We start from the raw sequence: 24378 nt of genomic DNA, 5'->3' as shown, positions 1-24378 counted from the left end.
GGGCATGTTTCCCAGTATTTCAACAATACTCTGTAAGCGTTTGGGAACTGAGGAGACCCATTTTCATTGTTTTGGAAGTGCAATGTATTCCCATTCTTGCTTGATATAGGATTGCAGCTGCTCAACAGTTCGGGGTCTCGTTTCATAATGCGCCAAATGTTTTCAATAGGGGACAGGTCTGGATTGCAGGCTGGCCAGTTTAGCACCCGGACTCTTTAACTACGGAACCATGCTGTTGTAAGAAGGCGGTGATTGTGTATCTTGTTTATATTTGGCTTCTTCTTTGTATGGTTGAGTTTTAACTTGCAATTATGGATGCAGCAACATACTGTGTTCACAGACAATGGTTTTCTGAAATGTTCCTGAGCCCATGCAATGATTGCCGCTACAAAATTGTGTATGTTTTTAATACAGTGCTGTCTGAGGGCCCGAAGATCACGGCCATCCAATATTGGTTTTCAGCCTGGTCCTTTGCATACAGAGATTTCTCCAGATCTGCTGAAACTTGTATATTGTACCAGAGATGAAGATATTTACAAACTCTTTGCAATTTTATGTTGTGATATGTTATTCTTAAATTGTTGCCCTCTTTGCCCCGGTGCAGTCTTTCACAGAGTGGTGAACCCCTCCTCATCCTCACTTCTGACTGACCGATCCTCTCTGGAATGAGCTTTTAATACCCAAACATGTTACTGACCTGTTGCCAATTGACATAATTCATTGTGAGATATTCCACCAGGTTTAGTTTTTTAGCATTACACAACTTGTCCAGTGTTTTGTTGCCCCTGTCACAACTTTTTTTGAAATTTGTTTCTGTCATCAAATTCAAAGTGGGCGTCCCAACTTTTTCAGAAACAAGGTTATATTTAATCAGGTAAATCTGTTGAGAACCAACTGTCATTTTCAAAGACGACCTGGCCAATGGTATTTAGTTCCAAGACAGTACACAGAACATTATTAATAATATAAAAAATATACAAATGAGCAGGTCAGTCATGTGACCTTAATCCCAAATCTGACAAAGCCCCGTTATGATTATGTTGTTGTTTTGTCCCCCAGTAAACCCCCTTTAATAATGACAAAGGGTGCCTGCTGTTCACTATATTATCCTTTTTATTTTGTCTATGCATGATATTAATTCGTTTGCGGTGTTCAAGACAGAACAGGATCCCAATGAGCTGGGGAGTGAGATCAAGGCATAGGAAGAAATGGAAATAGAGAGATGGGCAGATTGAGAGAAAGCGAAGTGGGCTACTATGTGTGATGAAGAGGCTGATACAGTAGAAAGATGCATGGACAGAGAAGTGATGCTGATGCATGGACGGTCTGTACACCTCAAGGTGAGTAGACGTTGTGGTTTTCTAGGATTCATCCAGTCAGGCGCAGTTTGGAGAGCTGTCCGGATAACCGCAGAGCCCCACTGAGCACCAGCCTGTCCTACTGTCGGAGCTCTGCATGTGTCAACCCACCACGGGCCTGTAGAGGAGGGGGGGGGAAGAAACAGAGGAAAAACAGATGGCAAGAGGTGGGAGGCAGCCGTTGAGCACCGAATCACACACAGCTGAAGGTTAGGTTAGAGAGAGGGGGCACTTTTTAACCTCTGCACCCACTGACCCCCCCCACCCCCACCGGACCACAACAGCACCATAATAGCCTAACCACCTTGATGGGGAGATGTTTCCTCTTTCCAAACATTACTCTGTTGGATCCATGACAAATGAGAATTCCTGCCAGTATGCATTATGGGTAATGGGACACAGCACCAGTTTTTAATTGGAAGGAAGAGGCACCATACCTGAAAAACCATGGACATGCAAACCTCTAGGCTGCACAAGATGTGTTTTTAACCCAATGTGTAAGACTGGAGTCAAAACGGGGGGGAAGGTTTCATTTATACTAAATCCTAAATGAAATGAATGAAGCAATCGGGTCTGACTAAGTAGACTACAACACCATAGAGACCTCAGGTAGAGAAGGGAAAAGTGATTAAGGGATTAGTTGTGGCGGGGGGGAAAGATCAATTCCTGCCCTGAACGTAAACAGCCCATGGTGAAATGAACACGTTACCACGGCTCTGGAGTCTACACCCCCTGACTGATTACATCAGCGTGCAGAGCTAATTACTATTTAGTCTGCTCTTCTGTCTCCGTTTGCTATATAGTCTTTGGTTAAGGGGCAAAACCACATTTTCTCTTTTTTCCTTCATTTTTGCCAGTAACAGAGTAGACTGTTGTGTGGTCTGTCTTCAGTACCATAGGCAGATGTTGTCATAGTAGAAAAAAATACAGAATAGTACAAAATCTGCAGGGTTTTTGCGTTTTAATCAATTGTCATTCCAGGCAAAAGCAGACCGCTGTTTGGGTAGCTTTGTGTGCAGCTGTGTGCACCTCCTTAACTTTATTACTTGTTTAAACACAACGTGAAAGGCTGTGAAAATGATTTATTCGCTTTATTTAGATTTCTTCTGTTTAAACCACTGACTGACAATTACTTCACACTGGCAATTAAACACATTTGTCCTTTGCTCAACTGCATACCAATCACTAAACATCATCTGCATTGGTGGAGAATCACTGGCCCTTGATCAAAGTCTCCCCCTTTAACCCAAACTAGGCCCTTGAGACTCTGTTGCTTCAAACAGTCAGTACTGTAACTGCACACATTCCCCTAGAGGACATAGTTCAACAGCATCAATGGATCTATAGGCATTGTGTATCTATTAGAATATAATGTATATGGTGTTGTTATTTTTTGAATTCTTGATGCAGCTGAAGGTCTTCCTCTAATTCATTGTGATTTAAATGGTCTGATCCTAGATCAGTTCTACTCACCACACATGGTGAATACGGGCCCAAAACATTTCTGCATTACATTAGGACATTAAATGCAATGGAAGATGGAATAGAGCCACCCATAATAAACAAATCATATTAACATGTCTGCTTAGCATCTCTTGCGTTGCAGTTAGGAGGGTTTTATGGATTTTCCCTCTCTCTTAACCCATCCTAAGCGACTAATGGTCATTTCCCCATGTGTATTTTTACAGTTTGTCCTGGACAACTGCTTTTTCACTGCCACCAGATAAGCATCCAACAGGAAAGAGGATAAATACAATCACAACCACACAGCTTGAGCCACTCCCTTTACAGAAATAGCCTAACCCAAATGTATTCATATCAAAGTGAAAACTTTGGAATAACACATCCAGAACATTAACGCAACCTATTCAGAACTCAACAGAATGGCTGTGTGTGGCAGTGGGATCTTAGTGACGGACTGCCTTTGATAACAACAGGAATCAGAAGAATGAGGTTTGCCTCAAAGGCTTTGTTGAGACTGTTTGGATTTAGCTGTAAAAAAAGAAAAAGAAATTGCTCCTAATTGGGTTTTTATTGTTCTTCATTTATCACGACAACGAAGCCAATAATCTTTCAAACTATCTCTGATTTATGTTTGTTTAATCGTGTGCTCATTCCTATTTGCATCGTCATATTTCCTCCATGTTTGGGATAGACATACACTTTAAAACCCACTTAAAAAATTAAAAGATACCTTTTGGAAGGCAGTCCTTCTCTAATCAAATGGTAAAATACAGTAAAGGTAACAAGTTGCCAATTAACAAAACATAAGGCAGTGACAGTAAGTCCTATTGTTCTAAGCAGTCCTGGGTCATCGCCATAATCAGTGTGTTCTGCTTACGCCAAATTTGGAGTTTATTGTATCCGAGTCCCTTTAAATCATTGCATAGATGGAAAAACCACAAACATTAACCGCTATATACAAACCCCAAATTGAAACTGGCCCATGGGCTGAAGTCATTAATAGTAACACTATGCAATGGCTATTAACTAATAAACCATGGGGTTCTACCCACGGCTGGTGTAATGACACGATAGGTGTCCTGGGAAACACGACACTATAACTTCCCTTTGATTGGTCGAATTACAGGACCGTCATATTCTTCCAAAGTGGTATGAGTGTGTTTATACATCCAGTATATAAACTCCACAACATTCATGAAGATGGATAGTCCCGAGTTTCCATTGCTGGTTCTCTGCGCAGATGCTTTGGATCGGGCCGAATTTGATCTTAAACTGGATGAATGTTAAACACAGTCAACATGTCACGAGGAGAATGGAGAGATGAATGGAAAATGTGAATCGGGTAAATATTTTCATTAGAAAATAATTTGTGGCTGTCCTCAGCATTTGTGTGCATTAATATCACAATCTTATTGTAAGGCAGTTTAGTGAAAATATAGTTTAACACTTACTTGCTAGCCTGCAACATGAGTACCTCACAGAGTAGTGGGCATCTTCATGAGTCACCATTGTACTGTATGCTTATGTCTTTGTCTTAGTCTCATTCTGAAAACCTGAAACTTCCTGTCACAGATCAAACTACATCTTGTTGGATTTAGCCCAGTTTCTGTGATCGGGGAAAGGTGTGATGGTGGCCACAGTTATTTTTGTCCCTCTAGGCTTTACTGTGTAATGGTCTTTGTCCAAGCTTGAGTTTAGAAATGCTGTTTGCGCTCTTGACAATGAAAACAGGACGAGGCACTGAGACTGTCAGATGGAAGTCATCACGTTAGGGATGGGCGTGAGAGTGGACATGGAAATGTGTATATATTTATGCATTCGTTAGTGGATGTGTGTGTGTTCATGTGTTGAAGTGTGTGTGTGTGTCTGTGCGGGGCATGTGTGTATTTGGGGTGGTAATTCCAGGACCACTGATTTGTGAATGGCTCTTTCCACCGCCAAGCTTCCTGTTTGGCCACTGAACTGACGTTAATGAGAGAATAAACTGACCCTCTGACTCTCGCTCTATTGGTTTGTTCCAGTGCAGTTAGCGTCATATGAATTTCTGGTTTCTGATAAGGCATGACATGCATTTCCTTCCTGATTCCTTATACCGGTTTGATCATCCAGAGTGTGTATTCATTTCCATTAATGACTGTAGTGAACAATTGATTCAGTGATTTCATTTGAGTTTCCATTTACTTGAAATGGACTTTTTAGCGTAGACTTACAGCAGGCTAATGGCTGACTAGCTTCAGAAAGAAACTTGATCTTTTCAACTGTTTCAGTTTAATTCAATAAAACCTCATGAATGGCAGGTGGAGCACTGCTCATATCAAAACTCTAAATACAGCTTGAAAGCTAGCAAAGACAGATACCCAGATATCCCTCCCTCTCCCTCCCCCTAGAGGGCAACAAAATGTCCTTTCAAATTGTACTGTATTGTAATGCCATCTACTCAATCAGTGAAATTATATTGATGTTAGCCGTGCTATTTTTGGAAACATTGCAACACTAGAAAAACGTAGTAAATGGACCAATAACAAAATGTGATCCAGCGCAGCTCAACTCCACCACAGTTACGGCAAACTGAGTTTTCAAAGGCAGGAGCCAACAGTTCATTGTGTCTAGAGCTTTGCCAAGCAGCTAAAATGGAAACCCACTTAACCTCTCCAATGGTATCATGTGCACAGTAGATGATCACAGGTGACGACAGAGATCCTGGACCCATGGCCCTTTTCTGCCTGTTTTCCCCTCCATTCCGTCTCACAGGGGGAGATGAGAGTCAGCCAGTGATGGGAGCTTTGGCGTTTTCCCATCCACTCTATTTCTGTCCTGTAGGAGTCCTAAGTGCATCCTTCAGCATATCCTGAACCTTTTTCCTCTTTCCGATTAAATGTGCGGTGAGGAAATTGTACGAATCGCGGTATGGCTCTCACTGAGTCTTTTCTTTCCTTCTTCAATTTTGTGTATGCATTTGGGAAATATTGTGTGTGTGTGTGTGTGTGTGTGTGTGCGTGGGGGGGGGGGGGGGGGGTAAAATACTGCACAGCCCTACTGCGTGCAAGCTGATGGCAGGAGGACAGGTCAACAGGACATGACTCACAGAAACCTTGCAGCACTGATGTCATAATACGGCCACATGCACATCTTGAAGCGCTCCAGCCCTGGCCACCGCGGCACGACGGTTTGGCCGCTGGGAAGGAGCGTCAACGCGCTGAACAGGGCAGCACCTCAACACTGCACAGACTCATCAGAGGCCTTCATTTTTTTCTGTCCCTATCCGTCTGTTTCTGAGGTCAAAATAAGGCCCTGAGATTTGAGCTCATGGACAGTCGTAACGCAGTTCCGATGACAGAGCTATGAATAAATATGGCCTGGGCTCTGAGAAAAATGAGTAATGATTGCCATGGTCCTTCAGGAGAATAGCAAACACTCTGCTCAATGGAGAAGCAGTGTGGCTTCTCTTCATCCTTTTTTCTCTTGGGAAATTATTTCCTCAGTCTGGACTCCTTTCAGACAGGAGCTCGCACTGTTTTCAATCAGGTGTGGAAGTCTTAAGGGAGGGATGTGGAGTCAAAGTAGCCAGCAATGAGCTCCTCTCTTTCCACTTAATTTAACCAACTTAGCTGTAGTTGTTCCTTCCTGCTGTATGCACCATAAAACACACTGTAGGATAGTTATTTAATGGATCACAGTATTGACCCAATAACTGTTACATACAGGGCATGCATCGTTTCCACTAGTCTGATTCCAGGCTGTGTTGAAATGCACCAGCCTTCAAAATGAACGATGGAAAATGGGAATGATTTATGAAAAAATGGAAAAGACAGGACTACAAGGGGTGGAGGGCCCTGTTCTGTCCCGCTACTCCTCCTGGGTAGACCCCTGCTGATGGGGATTCCAGACCAGCCAGTCAGGGACGACTGGCGAAGAACAGTCAACTCCCCGATCCCAGTCCTTGAGTCCAGGACACCAAAACCAGCTATTGTTCTCTCTAACTCAAGTCAATACCATATGACTTTGTCAGACCCAAACATTTCTATGGGTTGTCGTGGGCATTGCAGTCATTAGAGTAGAGGGCAAACTGAGATGATGGCCGGACGGTTGCTGAGCGTGGGAGACATCTGTATTCCTGGAAGACACAGACACCGGCCTCTCACATTGACGAAGAGTTGAAAAAAATAAAATACAATAGAAAGAGCTGAGAAAGAAGGGAGTGCAATGGTGTTTCCAGGGGCTTTGACCATGTGGTATTAATGTTTGCTCCTCTGAGGCACTCCTGGAAAGACCAGCCATTGGAGGGAACAGGGCAGAAATCCACTGGTATTTTGTAATTTTTCTAATAAGTCTTTATTAATATGGTATGGTACAGTACACCCCAAAGTACAGTATGACTAGCAGAAAACAGAAAAAGGATCATTAGAGAGAACAGATGTATCGCATTCCCATGTTTGTATGTGACTTGGTAAGGTGTGCATAATCATATTAAAACATGGCTAAAATCATGCGTGTCAGGAAAAAAAAATATGATCAAAGACTTATTTTTTCCTGAAGTCAGGAAAAAGCCGTTTGAGCCACCCCTACAATGCTGTCCCAGGTGCCTTCACTCCAACAATCCCATAACAGCGAGGCGACAACAGGGGATCAAAGAGCTGCACAAGAGCAGAGAACGTCACGTCTTCCTGGAAAAAAAATAACATTACCGACAAGAATAACAAAAACAGTCAGACAACAGCGCAACGTCAAATACTGCCCCCCCCCCCCCCCACACAAGACACTCCATTGCACAGCAGAATTTGCCTTTGAACAATGCAGCGGGGGCCTCAGATGAATGCGGCCCCCTTCCTTGTAAAATATCTTCGTAATGATTCCCCCGAGTAGTCACATCTGTGCAAATATTGTGTTAGGTGGACTTCTTGAAAAACACTGAAAGCAGCATGTTTCAAGTTCTGAACATCCAAGCTAGGTATTTTACAGATACTGACCGGCTGATACTTTACGGACACTGACCGGCTGATACCTTACGGACACTGACTGATTATGGAACACACACACACAGTTTGTGCATAGCTGTCATCAAGGCAAAGGGTGGCAACATTAAAGAATCTAAAATATAAATGCATTTTGATCTGTTTAACACTTTTTTGGTTACTAAATGATTCCATGTTTTATTTCATCATTTTGATGTAACTAAGAAATACCCTCGAGTGAGTAGGTGTGACCAAATCTTGTGGTTTTGTGACTGGTAATTTATATACATTTAACATGGTAACACTATATATCAATACTGTATGTCATCTAAACATAGAGACACTCCTGTAAGACAATACTGTAACATAGTGACACTATTTTTTTCTGTAACATATTCCTGTCAGTGGGCACTTTGAGACAAGGCAACAAACATGTAGAAGAAAACACCTCTCCTTCCAAAGCATATAGATAATATTAGATAATATCAGTCAAATCACTGATTGTTTGTAATTTAATTTCAGTCTGCGTTATGCAGTTCAAACACTCCCAGGCGAGAACGGCAACCCTAGTGGTGTCTGCTCGGATTTCTTCCGACTTACATGATATTTCGCCTAGGAAATCTAACGAAATGCAAAGCCACAGAGTTATAAGGCAGAGTTTAGGATCCTTCCATCACAAAACTGTCGCTTTCCCCCTGCTAGGACTTGGACAGAAAATTGCTAACAAATTACATCTGTATTTTTTTTTATTACACGGTATAGCAGTTAATCATTATATGTCTACCCATCGCAATGTATATTTTATACTTACATCTCATTACATGTTATTATCTTATTATGCTAAAACCAATTGTATTTCGACTTGGAATCTCTACGTTTTCTCCAAATAGCACATTCCCCAAAGAGTAGGTCAAAGAGATGTTTGGTTTCAAGGCCATTTGACGTGAAAACCACGTGATTATACCACCACATTTGACATTACGTGTGAGTGTTTGTGTGTTTTAATGTGTGAGAACGGATTTGGGGAAAAAGTAGTGGGACAGTTCATGTCCTGTACTCCGTAGTTGCAGTGCGTCTTATCCACTTCAGACCACAGAGAAGCCTCCCAAGCGCTGTGGGGCCCATTGGGGTTAAGGATGTTTCTTTACCTGTTCTTTGAGGTAGCAGAGGCGGTCCAGCAGAATCAAGCCCTCAATGCAGGGAGCCAACATCACCTTCAGCTGAGGAAATGCAGCCATGTCAGTAAACAACAGTGTTTTGTTTGAGAATACCTAAAACAAAACCAAGTCTACAAAGAAAATATGAAAGAAAATACTGATTATTATTCTATCAATATTTTATTGGCAACTAGGGTGAGTGTAAATTGTCTTTTCACAACAACAAACCCAATTCAGGTCTTTTTTTGGTTCTTTTGACCAATCTGATCACCACAAAAAAAAAAGATCTGGTGTGATTAATCAAACGACCAATCTGGTGAAAGAATATCAGAATGCTTAAGAAAGCTTTAGCCCTATGTGATAAGTGACCCATGACCCAACAATCAGTGGCACCTGGTGCACCTTGAGCAGGGCAGAATGACGTGTGTGTGGGCACACTATCTACTGGCATGTCATCTATTTCTTCAAAAGTAGGAATTTACTGGAGATGTCAGAGAGGGCAGAGAATGGGAGGAAAGGACTTCTCCTAACTGTCTGGTACAAGTGTGTCCCAGCACTGAGGCCGAGCATGTGTCTCAAGTACTAAAGCATGTTTACACTCTGAAACCTAAAATTGTAAAGATCATATTTTATAACTTAGCTAGTATTGTTGGTAAATGAGTAACTTTCAAATGATGACAACCAGATCCAGAGTGTGTTTTATATCAGGACATTTTTGGAAAGCGTAAACAACAACTTTAACTGTGTGATGGTAGGGATTTATGAATGTTCCACCTCTGTTCTCTTTCTACTGTGATCGCGGTCACTATGCTTTTCATATGTCACCACCATTGTCATGCATTTGCTATTATATTACTTCTGTCTGAAACTATTTAAATCTCCTCTGTCAATTTAGGCCAAAATATATCTATGTAATACATTTAAAGGGTTAAATATGGGACACAATAGTTCAACTAGGTGCTACGATTGTCAAAGGTGTGTAACATCAAGGAAACAAAAGCCTCTGATTCTGAACTAGCTTTGGTTTGGCCCGATGACAGCAAAGTTCTCACTTAATTGTCAACGTATTTACACAGAGTAGAGCCGGCATAAGCCAATGAGGGAGTTGTGTAAAGGTAAGCCAATGAGGGAGTTGTGTAAAGGTAAGCCAATGAGGGAGTTGTGTAAAGGTAAGCCAATGAGGGAGTTGTGTAAAGGTAAGCCAAAATGAATAGGCTTAACAACTGATCCAAAATACAAAACGGACAAAGTAAAGAGAATCAAATATTTTTCTGTCTGACCCATTCAGTCAGAGTAATACTTCCTCCAGGTAATAGCACTGCTGTAGCTTTAACAGTAGGGACCTACCATGTTAAATGCCTCCATCTCAACCATTCTGGGCTGGTATGTGTCATAGTAGCCCTGTATGACACTGTCTGAGAGCTGAGAGAGGGAGGGAGGGAGGGAGGCAGAGCGAGAGGGAGGGAGAGATGGAAGAGAGAGTGTGAGAATGTGTAAGAGATGGGGCCAGATGAGGACAGAGGGTTCGAGACAGAGCATGTTTAATGAGGCCCTGTCACAGCCTCGGAGTGGACATGTTAGTCCACTTTTAACGTCCTATCATAGGTCAGAACGTTGACAAAGATTTGAATGTGCCTGTTGTTTGCTGATGTTGTCATAATGTTGAAGGTAAACCTGAAACACATTATACACAGAGTGTTAGGCTATTAACCAAGTCTATTTGTATATAGTTCTGACCAAGCCAATTCAGCTCATTGGAGGGACATTTCAGTCAGTTGAGTTAGGCTACTCTTGAGACATTGTGTATTATCAAGAGTTTAAAAATACAAAACGGAAACAAGTAACTTCAGCAATGGCAGCCAACCAAATAAGTACGTTGAAATACAGTATAACCATATTCAACATTTTGGCATGTAAAAACGTTTACATTCTGTCTCTAGTGACTTGTTTTAGACTGTCATGGAGTAACCATGGTAACAGTCTGATGTATAGGCAAGGGTAAAGAGGGCGACATGATTGATAACACAACATAAACCTATTGAACAGTCCTAATCTCAGGCTTTATGAGCAACAGGACAAAAAATCTCCTGTTCATAGATAATTTTACAGGAGCCTGATGAGACATTCCCTAATCCCTACACTAGCTGTTAGTTTAACGATGCATTACCCATGAGGCTATTCTGTGAGGCTAGGCGTTTAAAGCAGGTGTCAAATATTCTTCTAGGTAATGCATATTTAGACAACTTGCTGATTTCAAAACAGCCCTTAAGGTCCATGTGTCAGTTTAATAGCCGTTCTCGAGTCAGTGACGTTTTCACGGTAATTATAGGTACCATTACAGATAATCGTTACTGTCAGTTCGATTACACAGAGCTATGCCAAAAGCTTAATCTCTATGGAATTTGACATCTCACATCAAGTACTTTTTTGACATCAAACCCATTATGGGATGCCTTTCCAGTGTCCAAAGCCACAGAGCTGGATTCCCCCTGAGGACATGTTGCTTTCAATGAACAAAATCCCTAAATATAATGTATAACATTCCCAACTCTGCTCCTGAAATTCCCGAATCATACAGCACTAACCTTTGATTCATCCAGATCCAGCCTCCGGAGCGCTCTTCGGACATAGTCCACAAACGAGGCGGCCTTGGAGTAGACGTTCCCGACACGTTTCTCACTGCCAATGGCACACACACACACACACACACACAAAAGTTTGTATGGCTATCCACATGGGGACCAGAAAATAGAAATTGCATGCTCCCTTGCCCTAGTCTTAACCCTAACCTTAACCCAACCATAATCTTAACCTAACCATAACCTTATTTTCAATAAAGTAACATTTATGCCTAAATTCATTTTACCTTGACGTAATGCCTAACCTTAACCCTAAAATTAACCAACAACGCCTGGACCTTAAAGAAACCCCAATTCTAATCATAAAACAAATTGTAAGTTTGACCCTAAACCCTGAGCCGGAAATTGACTTTTGCCTCATGGGACCGGCAGAAGGTCCTCATGAGTCACATTTTTTCTGGTTTTACTATACTCATTGGAACATTTGGTCCCTATGAGTATAGTTAGACCTATAACACACACACACACGTACACGTGCGCGCGTTAAGACCGCTCTTTCCGAATCACCATGAATTCAATCATTAAGTCATAGGTTTCCGCCTCCCCTTTTTCTCTCGTGTTCACCCTTGGTAACAATACAACACCCTAGCAATCAATCGGTGGGTGACGAAATGAGTTCCATTGGTGAGATATGGGATCCTGGTTCCTGTCTGTGAGGATCTGTGTCCTGTGGGCAAGGTGTTACCAGGCTGTGGAGGCAGTCAACCAGGTGGGATGCCTTTTTTATTTCATTTCCTCTGCTTCACTGACAACTCTGGTTGTTAATCTCCTCACGTCTCCAGTTCAGAATCTCAAAAACCACAACGACGGCGCTGTGACACACTCTCATGACGTCCCTGGTCTAGTTTTGGTGTTTTCTCACTGAGAGCAGCTGTCTTCCATGGATTCATAGTCAACTCAAGTCTGAGAGTGTTATGTTGGGAGTCTACTAGTGTCAATTTTCAAAAAGGGGTGTTCAGCACAATCTTAGCTAAGGGAATACTCTTTCTTGGTCTGAAGACTCTCTTTTGTAATCTAGCTAAGCATATCTGAGTGGAAGTTGTGGCAATCTGGCAACAAACTATATAATAAGGGCCCGTATGACCTCACATGGACATTGAACAGCTTTGTCAAATGTGCAGTACTGCCCAAGGCAGAGGGCATCTCGGGTCTCTCAGTAATCTTTGGAAGCCTGCTAAGCCTGCTGCTTTAGAGGCTCCCAAACCAAAGGCACTAAACCTACCTTTTAAAGGAACTGTAGTGGTCCCTTAATATCACATGCAGGACTGCCCTGTAGAAGAGTGACTCCATTTGAATCTGTGAGAGAATGCCCCCAAACATTTGGTTACAACATACTTTTTTTGTTTTTATATTTCTTATTTTCTCTGCCAGTAGTTAAGGTATGAAGGAATGGGATAGTTTACTCAAAAATGACCTTTAGTTCACTGATCATAAAACCCCAAATAAATTGTGTCAGGCTTTCAAAATAGAGCATTTAAAAGCAAAGTAAAAAATCACATGATGATGTGTTTCTTAAAAATATATAGGATTGTATTATCAGTGGACTAACAAACAAAATGATGATATACAACTTCTAAAAAAACAGAAAACAATCGAGGGAACATTTATGCCAATCATCTATGCTTATTCCGACCTCAAAACGAAAAATGATCTGGGCGCAATCATCCCTAAGTGATTACATTAATATTCAGAAACGTTCTTTGTTACTGGTCTGGGTGGAACTGTGTATTGGGGTGGGCCCCACACACAAGAGTCCCAAATTACACCCTATTTATATTATAGGGACCAAAGGTCCTATGGGGTGCCCTTTGAACCCTGTTCCATTGTAGTGCTCTATAAAGAAAACCGGGTTCCATTGTGCAGGCATACAGCGATTGGCAGCTCAAATACAGAAGTATGTAAGCTCTCAATCAGGACCTATTGTATGTGAATTAGTCCAGAGAAATATGGGCACAGTGTGTTTTAATGCATCCTTATCAACTTGATCTTGAATGCAAACAACAAAAACAGGATTTATCAAGCGCCCATGGGGCCAGATGCTGGATGCAGTCATTCAATTGGTCAGCTTTGTTTGTCTTTCATGGCACAAACGTGTGGCCACCAGAAATCCATTCAACTTTGTTTGCACTGTGTCCTAGATGTGTGGTTTGACAGAAGTCTGATCACAAATGTTGCCGTGTACTTGTGTCCAGTATGGCACTTACCCCTTGGCCCTGGACAATTCTCTCCAAAGACTGGAAGAAATGAAGAGAAATTTTCATATACTTAGAACCAATTGCTCACCCCTGAATTGTTGTGGTACAATACAGGTTTCTAGGTCAATTCGTTTTTCTGCCAATACTGTGGCTTATCTGAACTGTTCAGTGCCTTCTACTAAAGGAAGTAGAAAGACATCGTAGCCTTAACAGATGTTGGCTCAATGTCCTTCACCGAAGTGACGAAAGTCTTACCAGACACGCAGACATCCTGGCATTTCTGCCACAGAACCAGGACTGCTCCCTTAGGAACCGACTCAGGGGGAAGCCATACACACTGCCGCCCGGACCCTCTGAAACACACACACACACACCCGTCATACACACACGGTAACCAACGGTGTTAAAACTGTGTGAATAATCTGTTTCCACCAGAGCTTGGCAGTTCTCATTTTGGGTGCAGGTTCTGTTTCTATATGCTGAGTGACATAACCGTCCAGATGGAGACAGAAAGAGAAACAGAACCTGTTAGCCACATAGCTCTGACTACACTTCGGTTGAACGGGACTGTCAGTCCCAAAGCGAGCAGTGCTTGTGAAACACTGCTTTTGGTTGGATGCTGGAGGCAGCGGGTGTATGGGAAATATACAAATTCAATGTGATATAACTGGTGATGTGCGCTGATGGCCAAAGAAACAGTGGATCGCTGATGTATAACTTAGGGGCTTGGCCCCTTTGTTGGTGTTGGGCTTGCTCCTAAGACATCATTGCTGCTATTCAGTGGCTGGATGTTCTGTACGAGGGGGCAGGCAGGCGAGGGGAAGTGCCCTCCTCGGGTTATTCCTAGTAAACCCCTACTGTCTTGGCAGCAGTCTCGCACGGACCGCAGCACCAGGGTTGTTGTTCCGGTTCTAATGGCAACCGATATCGGAAAAGTTGAGGGTATCTCGCTACAACAAGGTCATTTGCGGGCTCTGAGAGCAGGGCCTTTCATTCTCCACTTAGGTGTGGGACGGCAGTAAATGCACCCGGTCATGTGGAAACAGATGCCACAAACACAGGGGATAACATGCTCGTAGTATTAATACAGCAACGTGGTCATTCTATCCCTCTATTTCTGGTCATACAGTGCAGACCAGAAGCATTTGGATAATAACACACTTTGTTGTTTAGGCTCTGTACTCTGGCACGTTGGATTTTAAATGAACCACTTATTAATGGGTTACAATACAGGCTGTCAGCTTTATTGTGAGGGTATTTCCATCAGTGTCAAATGAACTGGTTTGAAATAGCAGGTTTTGGGGGTACTAAAGGAATTACTAAATTAAATGTAATTCAAATGTTATCATTATTTCTTTAAACATAATACCACAACAAAATGTACCAATTTGGGAGTTGAACTTCATGTTTTTAGTGCTTTTGCTGTGTACTTCACAAAATCAAGGCATACGAATCTACCAGATGTCACCAAAATAGAACTTCTTGGGTAAAACAAAATCAGGACACCAACCCGGCTGGCTACTTTTTCTGTTTTGCTGGATTTTCCTTGCACTCAGGAAAAACACTGCACTCTGTGTGGTGACATGTTTACATTTCCCTAGCACGCTAGGCTAATCAGGCCAGCCTAATCTCAGCCTCACTAAAGTGACCATGTGGCGAGTGCCAAGTACCGATTACCCACTTCTCTGGCACACCGCTAAATACAAACACAGACACTCCCAAGTGTTTCTTTTATTGTAGTCTGAAATGATACTGTGGCTCTAGGGCACATTACTTTAACCCCTTGAGGACAGGTCTCAGGCCACTTAAATATATTGTAGGTTTGAAAGAGGCCTGTGGTTAGGGTTGAGCCAGTGACTGAAAGGTTGCTGTTTTCAATCCGCCAGCTTACATTATAAAAAAAAAAATGGTCTTAAGCAAGGCACTTAACCCTATCCAGCAAGTCACACTGTATGAGATGCCCAGCAAAATTACTAAAACATAGTGTAAAATAATATAATGGTCAAAGACAGAGGAGTAGAGCAGGCTGACCCCATATCAGTTGAAAGGTCTCTCACCAGGCTGAAAGAATAAGACAAATGGTACAGTCCACCGAATCATGTTCCATAGGACACAACTGCATGGATCTTTCCTATATGAATTAGCTAAGGATATCCACACTCCTCAGCTCAGCTAGCGGTTTGGGTTCCCATCCTGTAGGGTGAGGCTGTACACCACAGGATTTGGCTCTCATCCCAGAACTATTTGCAAGGTCGAGACAGAGAGTGAGATGGAAGCGTGCAAGGACGTCTGGAGCGACTTTAGTGTTTTAAATCAAAACGATGTGATGTCATTATCGGGCGCCCCAACAGAGTAGCGAGTCACAGGTTAGGGGTCGCTGTGTTAATAGACAGCGTGATAGGAAGCAGCTCACAGCGCCTCGATGCCAAGTCACTGTTAGAAGCACGCAGAGGTAGTCATAGCACACCGAGACGCCATGCATAAATGTTTCGTACCTCATAAACAGGAGGGATTGGAGATCAATGAGGTCATAAAAAAAGAGAGGAGCTGAACGAACATTCTGGCTCATCTGTCAACCCGTCGGTCTGAATCGTTAGGGCCTACAGTGATGTGTGCCATGTCTTGTGGGTAAAACAGGTGCCGCGGTGTATTAAGCATTGTTACGACTAGACTCCTCGGAAAGCATTGCATTATACATTTGAAGGGAAAACAGAACAATTCCTGTGGAGAGACTATTAGCCTGTGTACACAGTATCCTAGCCTTTGTATTTTCAAGACGATAAATGTAAAAAAATAAAAATAAATGCCTAAGTAAAATAAAACTTCAAATGAGAAAGAAATGCTTTAATCAAGCAAAAACATCTGCCAGTGGTATGAGAAACTTTAATTTGTAACAAGGCAGATATTTCAAAACCAAGCTAAACATATTAAGAATGTAGTTGTGAATTAGACTGAGACAATAACATTTGTAAAGTCTGAAAACAAGAATATGTAGCTTATTTTCAGAATGTCTGTATATTAAAAGTTACATTTCTCCACTCATTGGCAGATTACTATGCTTAATTTAAGCTCTTAACTATTTTTAAATGATTTTCAAAGAAGCATTTTTTGCAATGTAGCCATTTGGGCTTATTATTTTATGTAAATCCATCATTTCAATCATTCTTGTACATTTGGAACAATTTCGTAATGCAGTGTTTTTCTGAACAGACTACATTTTTACAGCAAACTGAAAATGCCAAGCCACTCTGGTTTAATGTCTGAATAAAAGCTGAATAAATCATTTTTAATTCCACCCATGGACATTAAAGGGTCAAAATAATCACATTTGCAATCTGCTAAACTTCTATCCTGAGACAATAAATGCATTAAATGACTCCAACAGTCTCTCTCATCTCTGTTCTTTCCTAACTGAATCCACAGAGTGGGTTCGCCTCTGGTCTGGGCCCGTCTATATTTCTATGGACCGCTCCACTCCACTCCAACTCATCTACCCACATGAGTGTTCACGCAACTCCATATTTGGCTTGTGAGAGAAATAAGGGCCTATATAGATTTGGGATTGGTAGAGAGTAACAAAGTAGACACTGGGTGACAAAAGGATGATTAGCATAAAAACAACACCGGGAAGTCTGCAGAAGATTTACAGGCCTTCAAAGGGGAGGGAAGGAGGGAGAGGAATGGAAGAAGGGAAGGCCATTTATATCAGCAGTAATAAGTAAGAGTTTGGCTCTGGATGAGATTGCCACATACAATGGAAACCATATGGTCTATAGGGGTTGGAGGGGGTGGGCTTGTGGGAAGACGAGGCCAATGTGTCTCCCTGCCTGAGTACTGTGTAGCTAGCTGTACTGTGTAGCTGCTGTGTAGCCAACTGTACTGTGTAGCTGCTGTGTAGCCAGCTGTACTGTGTAGCTGCTGTGTACCCAGCTGTACTGTGTAGCTGCTGTGTAGCCAGCTGTACTGTGTAGCTGCTGTGTAGCCAGCTGTACTGTGTAGCTGCTGTGTAGCCAGCTGTACTGTGTAGCTGCTGTGTAGCCAGCTGTACTGTGTAGCTGCTGTGTAGCCAGCTGTACTGTGTAGCTGCTGTGTAGCCAGCTGTACTGTGTAGCTGCTGTGTAGCCAGCTGTACTGTGTAGCTGCTGTGTAGCCAGCTATACTGTGTAGCTGCTGTGTAGCCAGCTGTACTGTGTAGCTGCTGTGTAGCCAGCTGTCCTGTGTAGCTGCTGTGTAGCCCTACTATACTGTGTGCACCTAATAAAGGTATGCACTGCCTCTCCCTAGGGGAACACCCTGTGTCACTGTATACCAGGTTGGTAATTAAACGGTTATGCCATTCCCACAGGTCATGCCATCTGTCCAAGTCCCCTTCTGTTCTCCTGTCCCTCTTACTAATCTGAATGGACTTGATAGGTATGAAACACTATCATTAAGACTTATCCAGTCCATTAAACACTGTGTGACTAGGAAGAAGAGGTAGAAGATCAAAGAAGCCATTAGAGTGTGTTGGGACAAAGCCAGTGAACGTGGCCTCTAGGCACATGAGCTCTGCTGTATGGGCCATTTGGCTGAGACCTATAAGGTTTTTTCTCTCTTTCGCGCTCTCTCTTGCACTCTCTCTCACACACACACACACACAGAAGCGTGTGTGCCAATCTTTTCTTTCCCCCTAGGGCGTGTAATTACCTTGTCTGGTGGGATCAAACTCCTCAGAAAGGAGGTGGTAACAGCAGCCTACATTGCAGACGGAGAGGAGCTCCCGTTTGGCCACAAACATGCGCAGGGTACTGGGCGCCAGGTCTCCACACGTGTGCAGGCCAACCATGACCGCATCCTGGGGTTTGAAAAACAAGAAGAGACAGAGCTCAGCACTGACATGGGGCCTGCGTTAGCAACGCCACCCAGAGATGGCAACAGGGACCAACACATTATAGGCACGTATGCAAACAGAAGAGATTTGAAATGCCTATTTGAATGTGACAGGTATTTGCTGTGGTAAACCTAAATATTAATCTTAGGAATTATGGCTTTAGATATTTGGTCAGTGACATAATGGTTTCAAAATAGGACTAAGAAATTAGGTATTCATCGTTGGATATAAAAAATTAAAAAAACATGTAGCCTACTGCTCAGTTAATCAAAATTGCATTACAATATCCATAGTTCTGGAAGTTTTATGGACATACACTTGTTGGCTGATGAAAAACAGTGAAAATACCTGGAAAACCTCTAAAACTTATTTCCTGTAACACAGTCAAGATTTTTATTGCATCCTCAAATCCACAAAACAATATTATGTAATATGACTGTAGAAATCTGGGTTATACCACTTCACTGTGGCTACATTACAATTAATAAATGTTATAATGGGAGATTCATACCGTGTGCAATGTTTCATTATCTTTTATTATATTTTTGTTAAAAGGCCACTGCCAACTAATATCAACAGTTAGATTTAGTTCTTCTGAAATAATTTCCCATCTGTACGTTTAAGAAAACATAATTACAACATTTCATAATTTCTTTCTCACGAGAAGGGAACATTCTTCAAGTAACAGAAACCTACCCATAAGATATTGTTTTTACAAATAATTTAGTCCATTAATTAACAGGATTCAAATGTGTCACTATTACCCAAATCAGGAAAAGTAACTTAAAAAAAATAAATAATGACTGTAATTTAATTAGCCACAATGAGAAATCGAGCATTACAATAGAGCACATGAGTAGAGCAATAAGCCCCAAGGCTGTGTGCTACCATAGCCATATACTTTGGAAATCAAAATGGACATGTCACACCACCGACCCATTCGGTGGCTTTTACTGTCAACAGAGCATGGTCTGGCCATTTCTCCGCCTTCTGGGTTAAAAGTGAGTCTAACCTACCTTCAGTTCACCGATAATCTCCTTGAGCTCCGTCTCTGCGGTAACATAAGAAGTCAGAGGTGAGTACAGGATGCCGCCGCTCATTCCATCACTGTTGACCCAGTTCCTGGCCTTCCTCTCGATGTTTTCTCTCTTCCTCCTCTCCCTCTCCTCCACGCTCAGCTCACTGGGGGGTACCCGTGGGGATCCCGCCTCCACCATGCCGACACACAGAGCACCGAGGAAGGGATCCTCTGGAGCTGAGACTGGGTCGGTTGGCTCCACCTCGGGTAAGGAATTGTCCGCTAACAGAATGGCCGAGGTCAGTGATGTAATGTGGTCGTCCTTGATACGATCTTTTAAACAAGTTGTGTTTGTCTGTTCTTCTCTGTGTTGCCTCCCCTCCGCCTCAGCATCTTCTCTCCTGTCCTTGGCATCCTGAGTTATCGAAACCACGTGCTTTCTGCATCTCTCCCTGGGTGCAATAGCCTCCAGGTCATCCAGTCCTGAAGGGGGCTCTACTGTTTGAGTCTTATTGGCCTTGCTGTGTCTTTGGTAAGCCCGGGAGTACTTCTTGAGCTTCCTGTTCCTCTCCTGGGCACCGTGCGTGTTGACGCTGGATGAGTCAATACCGTACACCTGGAGGCCATACTGCATTGACAAGAAGGAGCACAGATAGCCCTTCCCCGAGCCAACGTCAATCACCTGATCAGAAGTAGGGACACATGGTAGTTGTAATCTAAAACCTAAGGATTTATGCTATTATTACATTTAATTAGATCATGCAGTAGTCTAGTCTGTGCTATTTTGTCCTGAGGAGTCAAATTATACTCTAACTCACATTGTAGTATACCACTCCAGTTTCAGGAATTCTTAACAAAGCTCACAGCTGTTTGTTCTAACCCAGCACTAACACACCTAATTCACAAAATAAACAAACTCATTGTATAGCAATAACAGAATCTAAGTTCCCAGTGGAATAAAAGACTACACTTTGTATTAGCAAGTATAACAAAAAAAACAACACTTGGATACAAAGAGATTTCCCTTTTTCCCAAATATTAATTTGATATGTTTCACCTGCTCAACCTGGCAGCTTTGGGCTAGGCATGCCACCACCTCTGACATGGATTCCACCTCATGGGACTTCTTCGCGTTCATGAACTCATCCGGCCCCGTCACAGCTACTTTAACTGTCAATGGACACATGTGCAATGTCAGTGAACTGCTGCCTGCTGGAAAAAGCACGAGAATATTGATACTAATAGAAATGTTTTTTTGTTCAGACAGATCCCAGACCTTGGACTAAAACCAACAGTTTCCCATAGTTTTTCTTGGGGTAAAAGACGCAGCGTCCATTCTGTTGTACCTTGGTCCAGGGGTGACGTGTTGAGGAATTGCAGTAGCTCCGCGAGGCTTACACAGACCCCAAGGCCAGATAGGGAGTGGGCATTGGCGGCCTCCAGGAGCTCAACAACATCCACCAGTCGCTTAGTGTCATGGCAGAAACCAAAGATGCTCTTTGTTTTTTCTTCTAGAGTAAAATAAAATAAATAAAAAGAAGAGTTTGTGACATTGATAAACATTAGAATAGTGTAATAACAATACCATAAAAAGAAAAAAGAAATGGTACTTAATTAAAGTGGTTGTGGACTGAAGTCATCCTTTAAAAAGATTGAACATGGAGTTTGAGAGAGAAAGGCTTACCATTGCTATGGTTTAAGTTATCTTTTTGCGCTCTCTTGTGGTCACCGTTCGAAGTGATTTCTGTCAAGACATCTTCAGGAGGCAATGCCACGAACTTATCCCATATATTTAAAGTGTAAAAATCCACCGTATGGGCATTGGCGATGCTAACCGAAACAGATAGAAATTGTTTAACCTCATCTATTTTTCTCTGAATCACTTCTAGCGAACTCATGGAAGATGCCATTGAATATAAAATATGTACCGTAGAGGTATATAACGTAGACTGCTAGACTGACTGCGCTTTCCAAAATAGTCAGGCATAACTAGTTGCAACTTAACATGTATGATTTTCTCAGCATGTATGCGGTCGCCATGTTTGGTGTACCGAAATAAATTGCGTCCTATGGACGCTTTTCTTACGTATGCAGCAACACAAATGACTTCTCACTTGCTCTAATGCTCTTGGATAGATTGTAATGTCTGTTCGAACAGATACGTCATGACAATGCGACGAAACCGCATGCTAAGTAGTATGAGATTTGTAAACACATTTTTCTGAGATATTTTCTCTGAATTTTGTGAAATGGCATTACCAGAAACACAGAAAATGAAGACCAAAGGCACGTTCCACGGAAAAGAAGGGAATAGAAACCAACCCTACAAACAACAAAAGAGGTTAAACAAGTATAAGAGGAAATGGGTCCCTGAGCACAAGGTGTTCGACGGCAGTATTGCAGAAGGTACATTAGCTACTGCAACATTAGCTAGCTCTCCGTGTCAGTCTTGCTGTCTACTTATTTATATAGCCATTTCTCTATCTGCATAGTTGCACGTGAATTGATAGTTTCCAACCAGATGTAACGTTACATAAAAAGCTCACGTTACCCCCAGACACAACACTAAACAAGTGTGTAAATACTTATATACCTGTATTATATGTAATTTACAGTAGATTCCACATCCAAGTGGAAGTAGGTTTAATCAATCAAAACTATTTTATAAAAAGTATGACAAACATAACTTTTTCCTAGGTCAGGGTTTTGCTTTCAAACGGAAGGAGAAAGTAAAACATGAATACAACAAACTGCTACGGAAGGAGCGGAGGAAGAATGCAGAGGTCAAAACCCAATATAAGGAAGAGTTCCCCGAACATCTGCGACATCTGTACGAAGCTGAGGCAGAGCAACTAATGAATGAGGCTAAGATTAATAGAATCAACAGAACTAAAGCTAGGATGGGTGGTGGAGGGGGTGCTGTAGAAGAGAAAGCAGCCCCAATGGAAGTAAACGAAGCGTCACCAACGTCCACAGAACCTGCAGCTGATGCTGGCATCTGTACCAACCAGACGGATTCTTCTGCTCAGCTTCCTTCAGCTACAGGGGATTTAGAGAACGACAGGTAACATGCTTGATTTTAAAAGGGTGGTTCCGTCAACCACACGCTTTTGATGACTAACTACCTGTGCCTCAAGTCTTCAAAATAATGTTGTCTCACCTCCCTTGGATGCTTGTAGAATTGTATAATAGCAAAAACAATGTCACTGGTCCACGGGACAAAACCTTTGTGTAAAAACTGAATCCGTATATGATTGTGTGTGTGTGCGTGCACGCTCTGTAATACTTATTGCAATCAGTGTGGAATATATGAATAATATGCAATGTTTGAGTTCCTAATAATGTATAAATATATTTCCCAGTCTGCCAGTGAGTAACCGGAGTAAAAAGAAAATGTTGAGGAAGACTTCCTATCAGAAGACAAAAGAGGAGTTTGAGAGTATAAAAATAAAGAAGCAGAAAAAGAAAGAGGTAACGCTTCTCAATTCCTTTTGCATTGTAATGTCAGATAATGTCCTTAATATGTCTTCAGTAAAGGTCGAATGATAGTGTTTCACAACATTTACGTACCAGCGATGTGGGTGTGTACAAAATACATCCTTAAATTAAGAATTTCTATTGGCCAGTAGTCAAAGTGGCACCCAGCCTCTCCCATTGGGTTCACAGAGGTACACAATTATCTCCAATTTCACTCAGTTTCTGTTCAAGAGAGAAAACAAGCAGTGAATAGTGTAGATAATCAGTGACATCTCAAAAATAACCTTTTTAAACTTTTGCAAGTTTGTCGAGCAAAACTGACAATGTTTTTATATAAACAGTTGTTGGTGTAAATCAGAACTTCCACCACATGATAGAACAATTTGCAATATAACCTTTAATAAAAAGAAGCCAAACTGCTAATGTGATGTCATTTCCACCATCTATAACCACAGATATTACCTGGGTATAGGTAGAGATACCGTGTGTGACTTTGTGAGAGCAAACTCATAAGATCTGTTGTGGCAGCATCATTCCGAGGCACACTTTTAATGGGAGCAGAAAGGTGTCTATCTTTGTTCAAATGTGTTAAATTTATCATGAACAATTTAATTTTTTCACTGATTCAGGAATTTTTGAAGAACAAGCAACAAAAAGAAGAAGCCATCAAAAAGTACAAACAGAAGAAAAGTGAGACCTTTCAGATGCTGAGCAAAAAGACCAAGAAGGGGCAGCCCAACCTAAACCTACAAATGGATTACCTGCTCCAGAAGATTCAAGAGGCCAATAGGAAATGACAAGGAAGAATGGACATTAGCTAAACTTTGGAACTCCTACATTTACATTTTAAGAGAACATTTCTTAAGTCAATGTGTCATTAAGTTCCCCTACACAGCACGTTCTCGGTGACTTGTCTGTATCATAAATGTTTATGTAGTGTGAGACTCTTGTAGTGTATTTTAATATTGAACCACAAGGTGGCATTTAAAGAAATCTCGATGGACGAGTTACTCTTGTTAAATATATAAAAATGTATCTGAAATGACTTTTAAATTGAATTAAATGGCTTTTAACTTGGTGTAGTTTAAAGTTCGTTTTATAAATACTCTAGTATTTACAGCATTACATTCCTTTAGATGGCGCTCATACATTCCGTGAAAAATTATCTAAAACGATGTTTGTTTTTTTGTTGACGTAACACCATAAAAACCGTGCATTAATGCACCCACGTGAAGTAATATATAGTTG

At 41.8% G+C, this 24378-nt stretch overlaps 2 protein-coding genes across 5 annotated transcripts; one reads left to right on the top strand and one right to left on the bottom strand.

Moving 5' to 3' along the window:
- Positions 1 to 7118: 7118 nt before the first annotated feature.
- On the bottom strand, positions 7119 to 21898 carry mettl25 (methyltransferase like 25). 4 transcript variants are annotated; one of them, XM_010887343.5, is made up of 12 exons: positions 21338 to 21898; positions 21000 to 21161; positions 20711 to 20865; positions 19652 to 20335; positions 18452 to 18599; positions 14021 to 14118; positions 13775 to 13804; positions 12793 to 12866; positions 11517 to 11610; positions 10279 to 10353; positions 8923 to 8994; positions 7119 to 7486 (listed from the first exon to the last, which is right to left on the bottom strand). In XM_010887343.5, exons 1-12 carry the CDS (start codon positions 21561 to 21563, stop codon positions 7385 to 7387), a joined length of 1920 nt encoding a protein of 639 aa, XP_010885645.2. In that variant the 5' UTR covers positions 21564 to 21898; the 3' UTR covers positions 7119 to 7384. The 4 variants fall into 4 exon arrangements, with proteins under 4 accessions (XP_010885645.2, XP_010885644.2, XP_010885646.2 ...); XM_010887342.5 differs by having other exon boundaries at positions 7120 to 7486; positions 21000 to 21164; XM_010887344.5 differs by having other exon boundaries at positions 7121 to 7486; positions 20711 to 20823; positions 21000 to 21164.
- ccdc59 (coiled-coil domain containing 59) lies at positions 21810 to 24209 on the top strand. The gene is given in 4 exon segments (NM_001304149.1): positions 21810 to 22059; positions 22351 to 22717; positions 23016 to 23124; positions 23760 to 24209. Coding segments are annotated over 4 exon segments (801 nt in total). The 5' UTR covers positions 21810 to 21902; the 3' UTR covers positions 23928 to 24209.
- Positions 24210 to 24378: the final 169 nt, after the last annotated feature.

The sequence above is a fragment of the Esox lucius genome, chromosome 23 (genome assembly GCF_011004845.1).
Source record: "Esox lucius isolate fEsoLuc1 chromosome 23, fEsoLuc1.pri, whole genome shotgun sequence".
NCBI lineage: Eukaryota > Metazoa > Chordata > Actinopteri > Esociformes > Esocidae > Esox > Esox lucius.
This window is presented reverse-complemented; position numbering and strand designations above follow the sequence as displayed.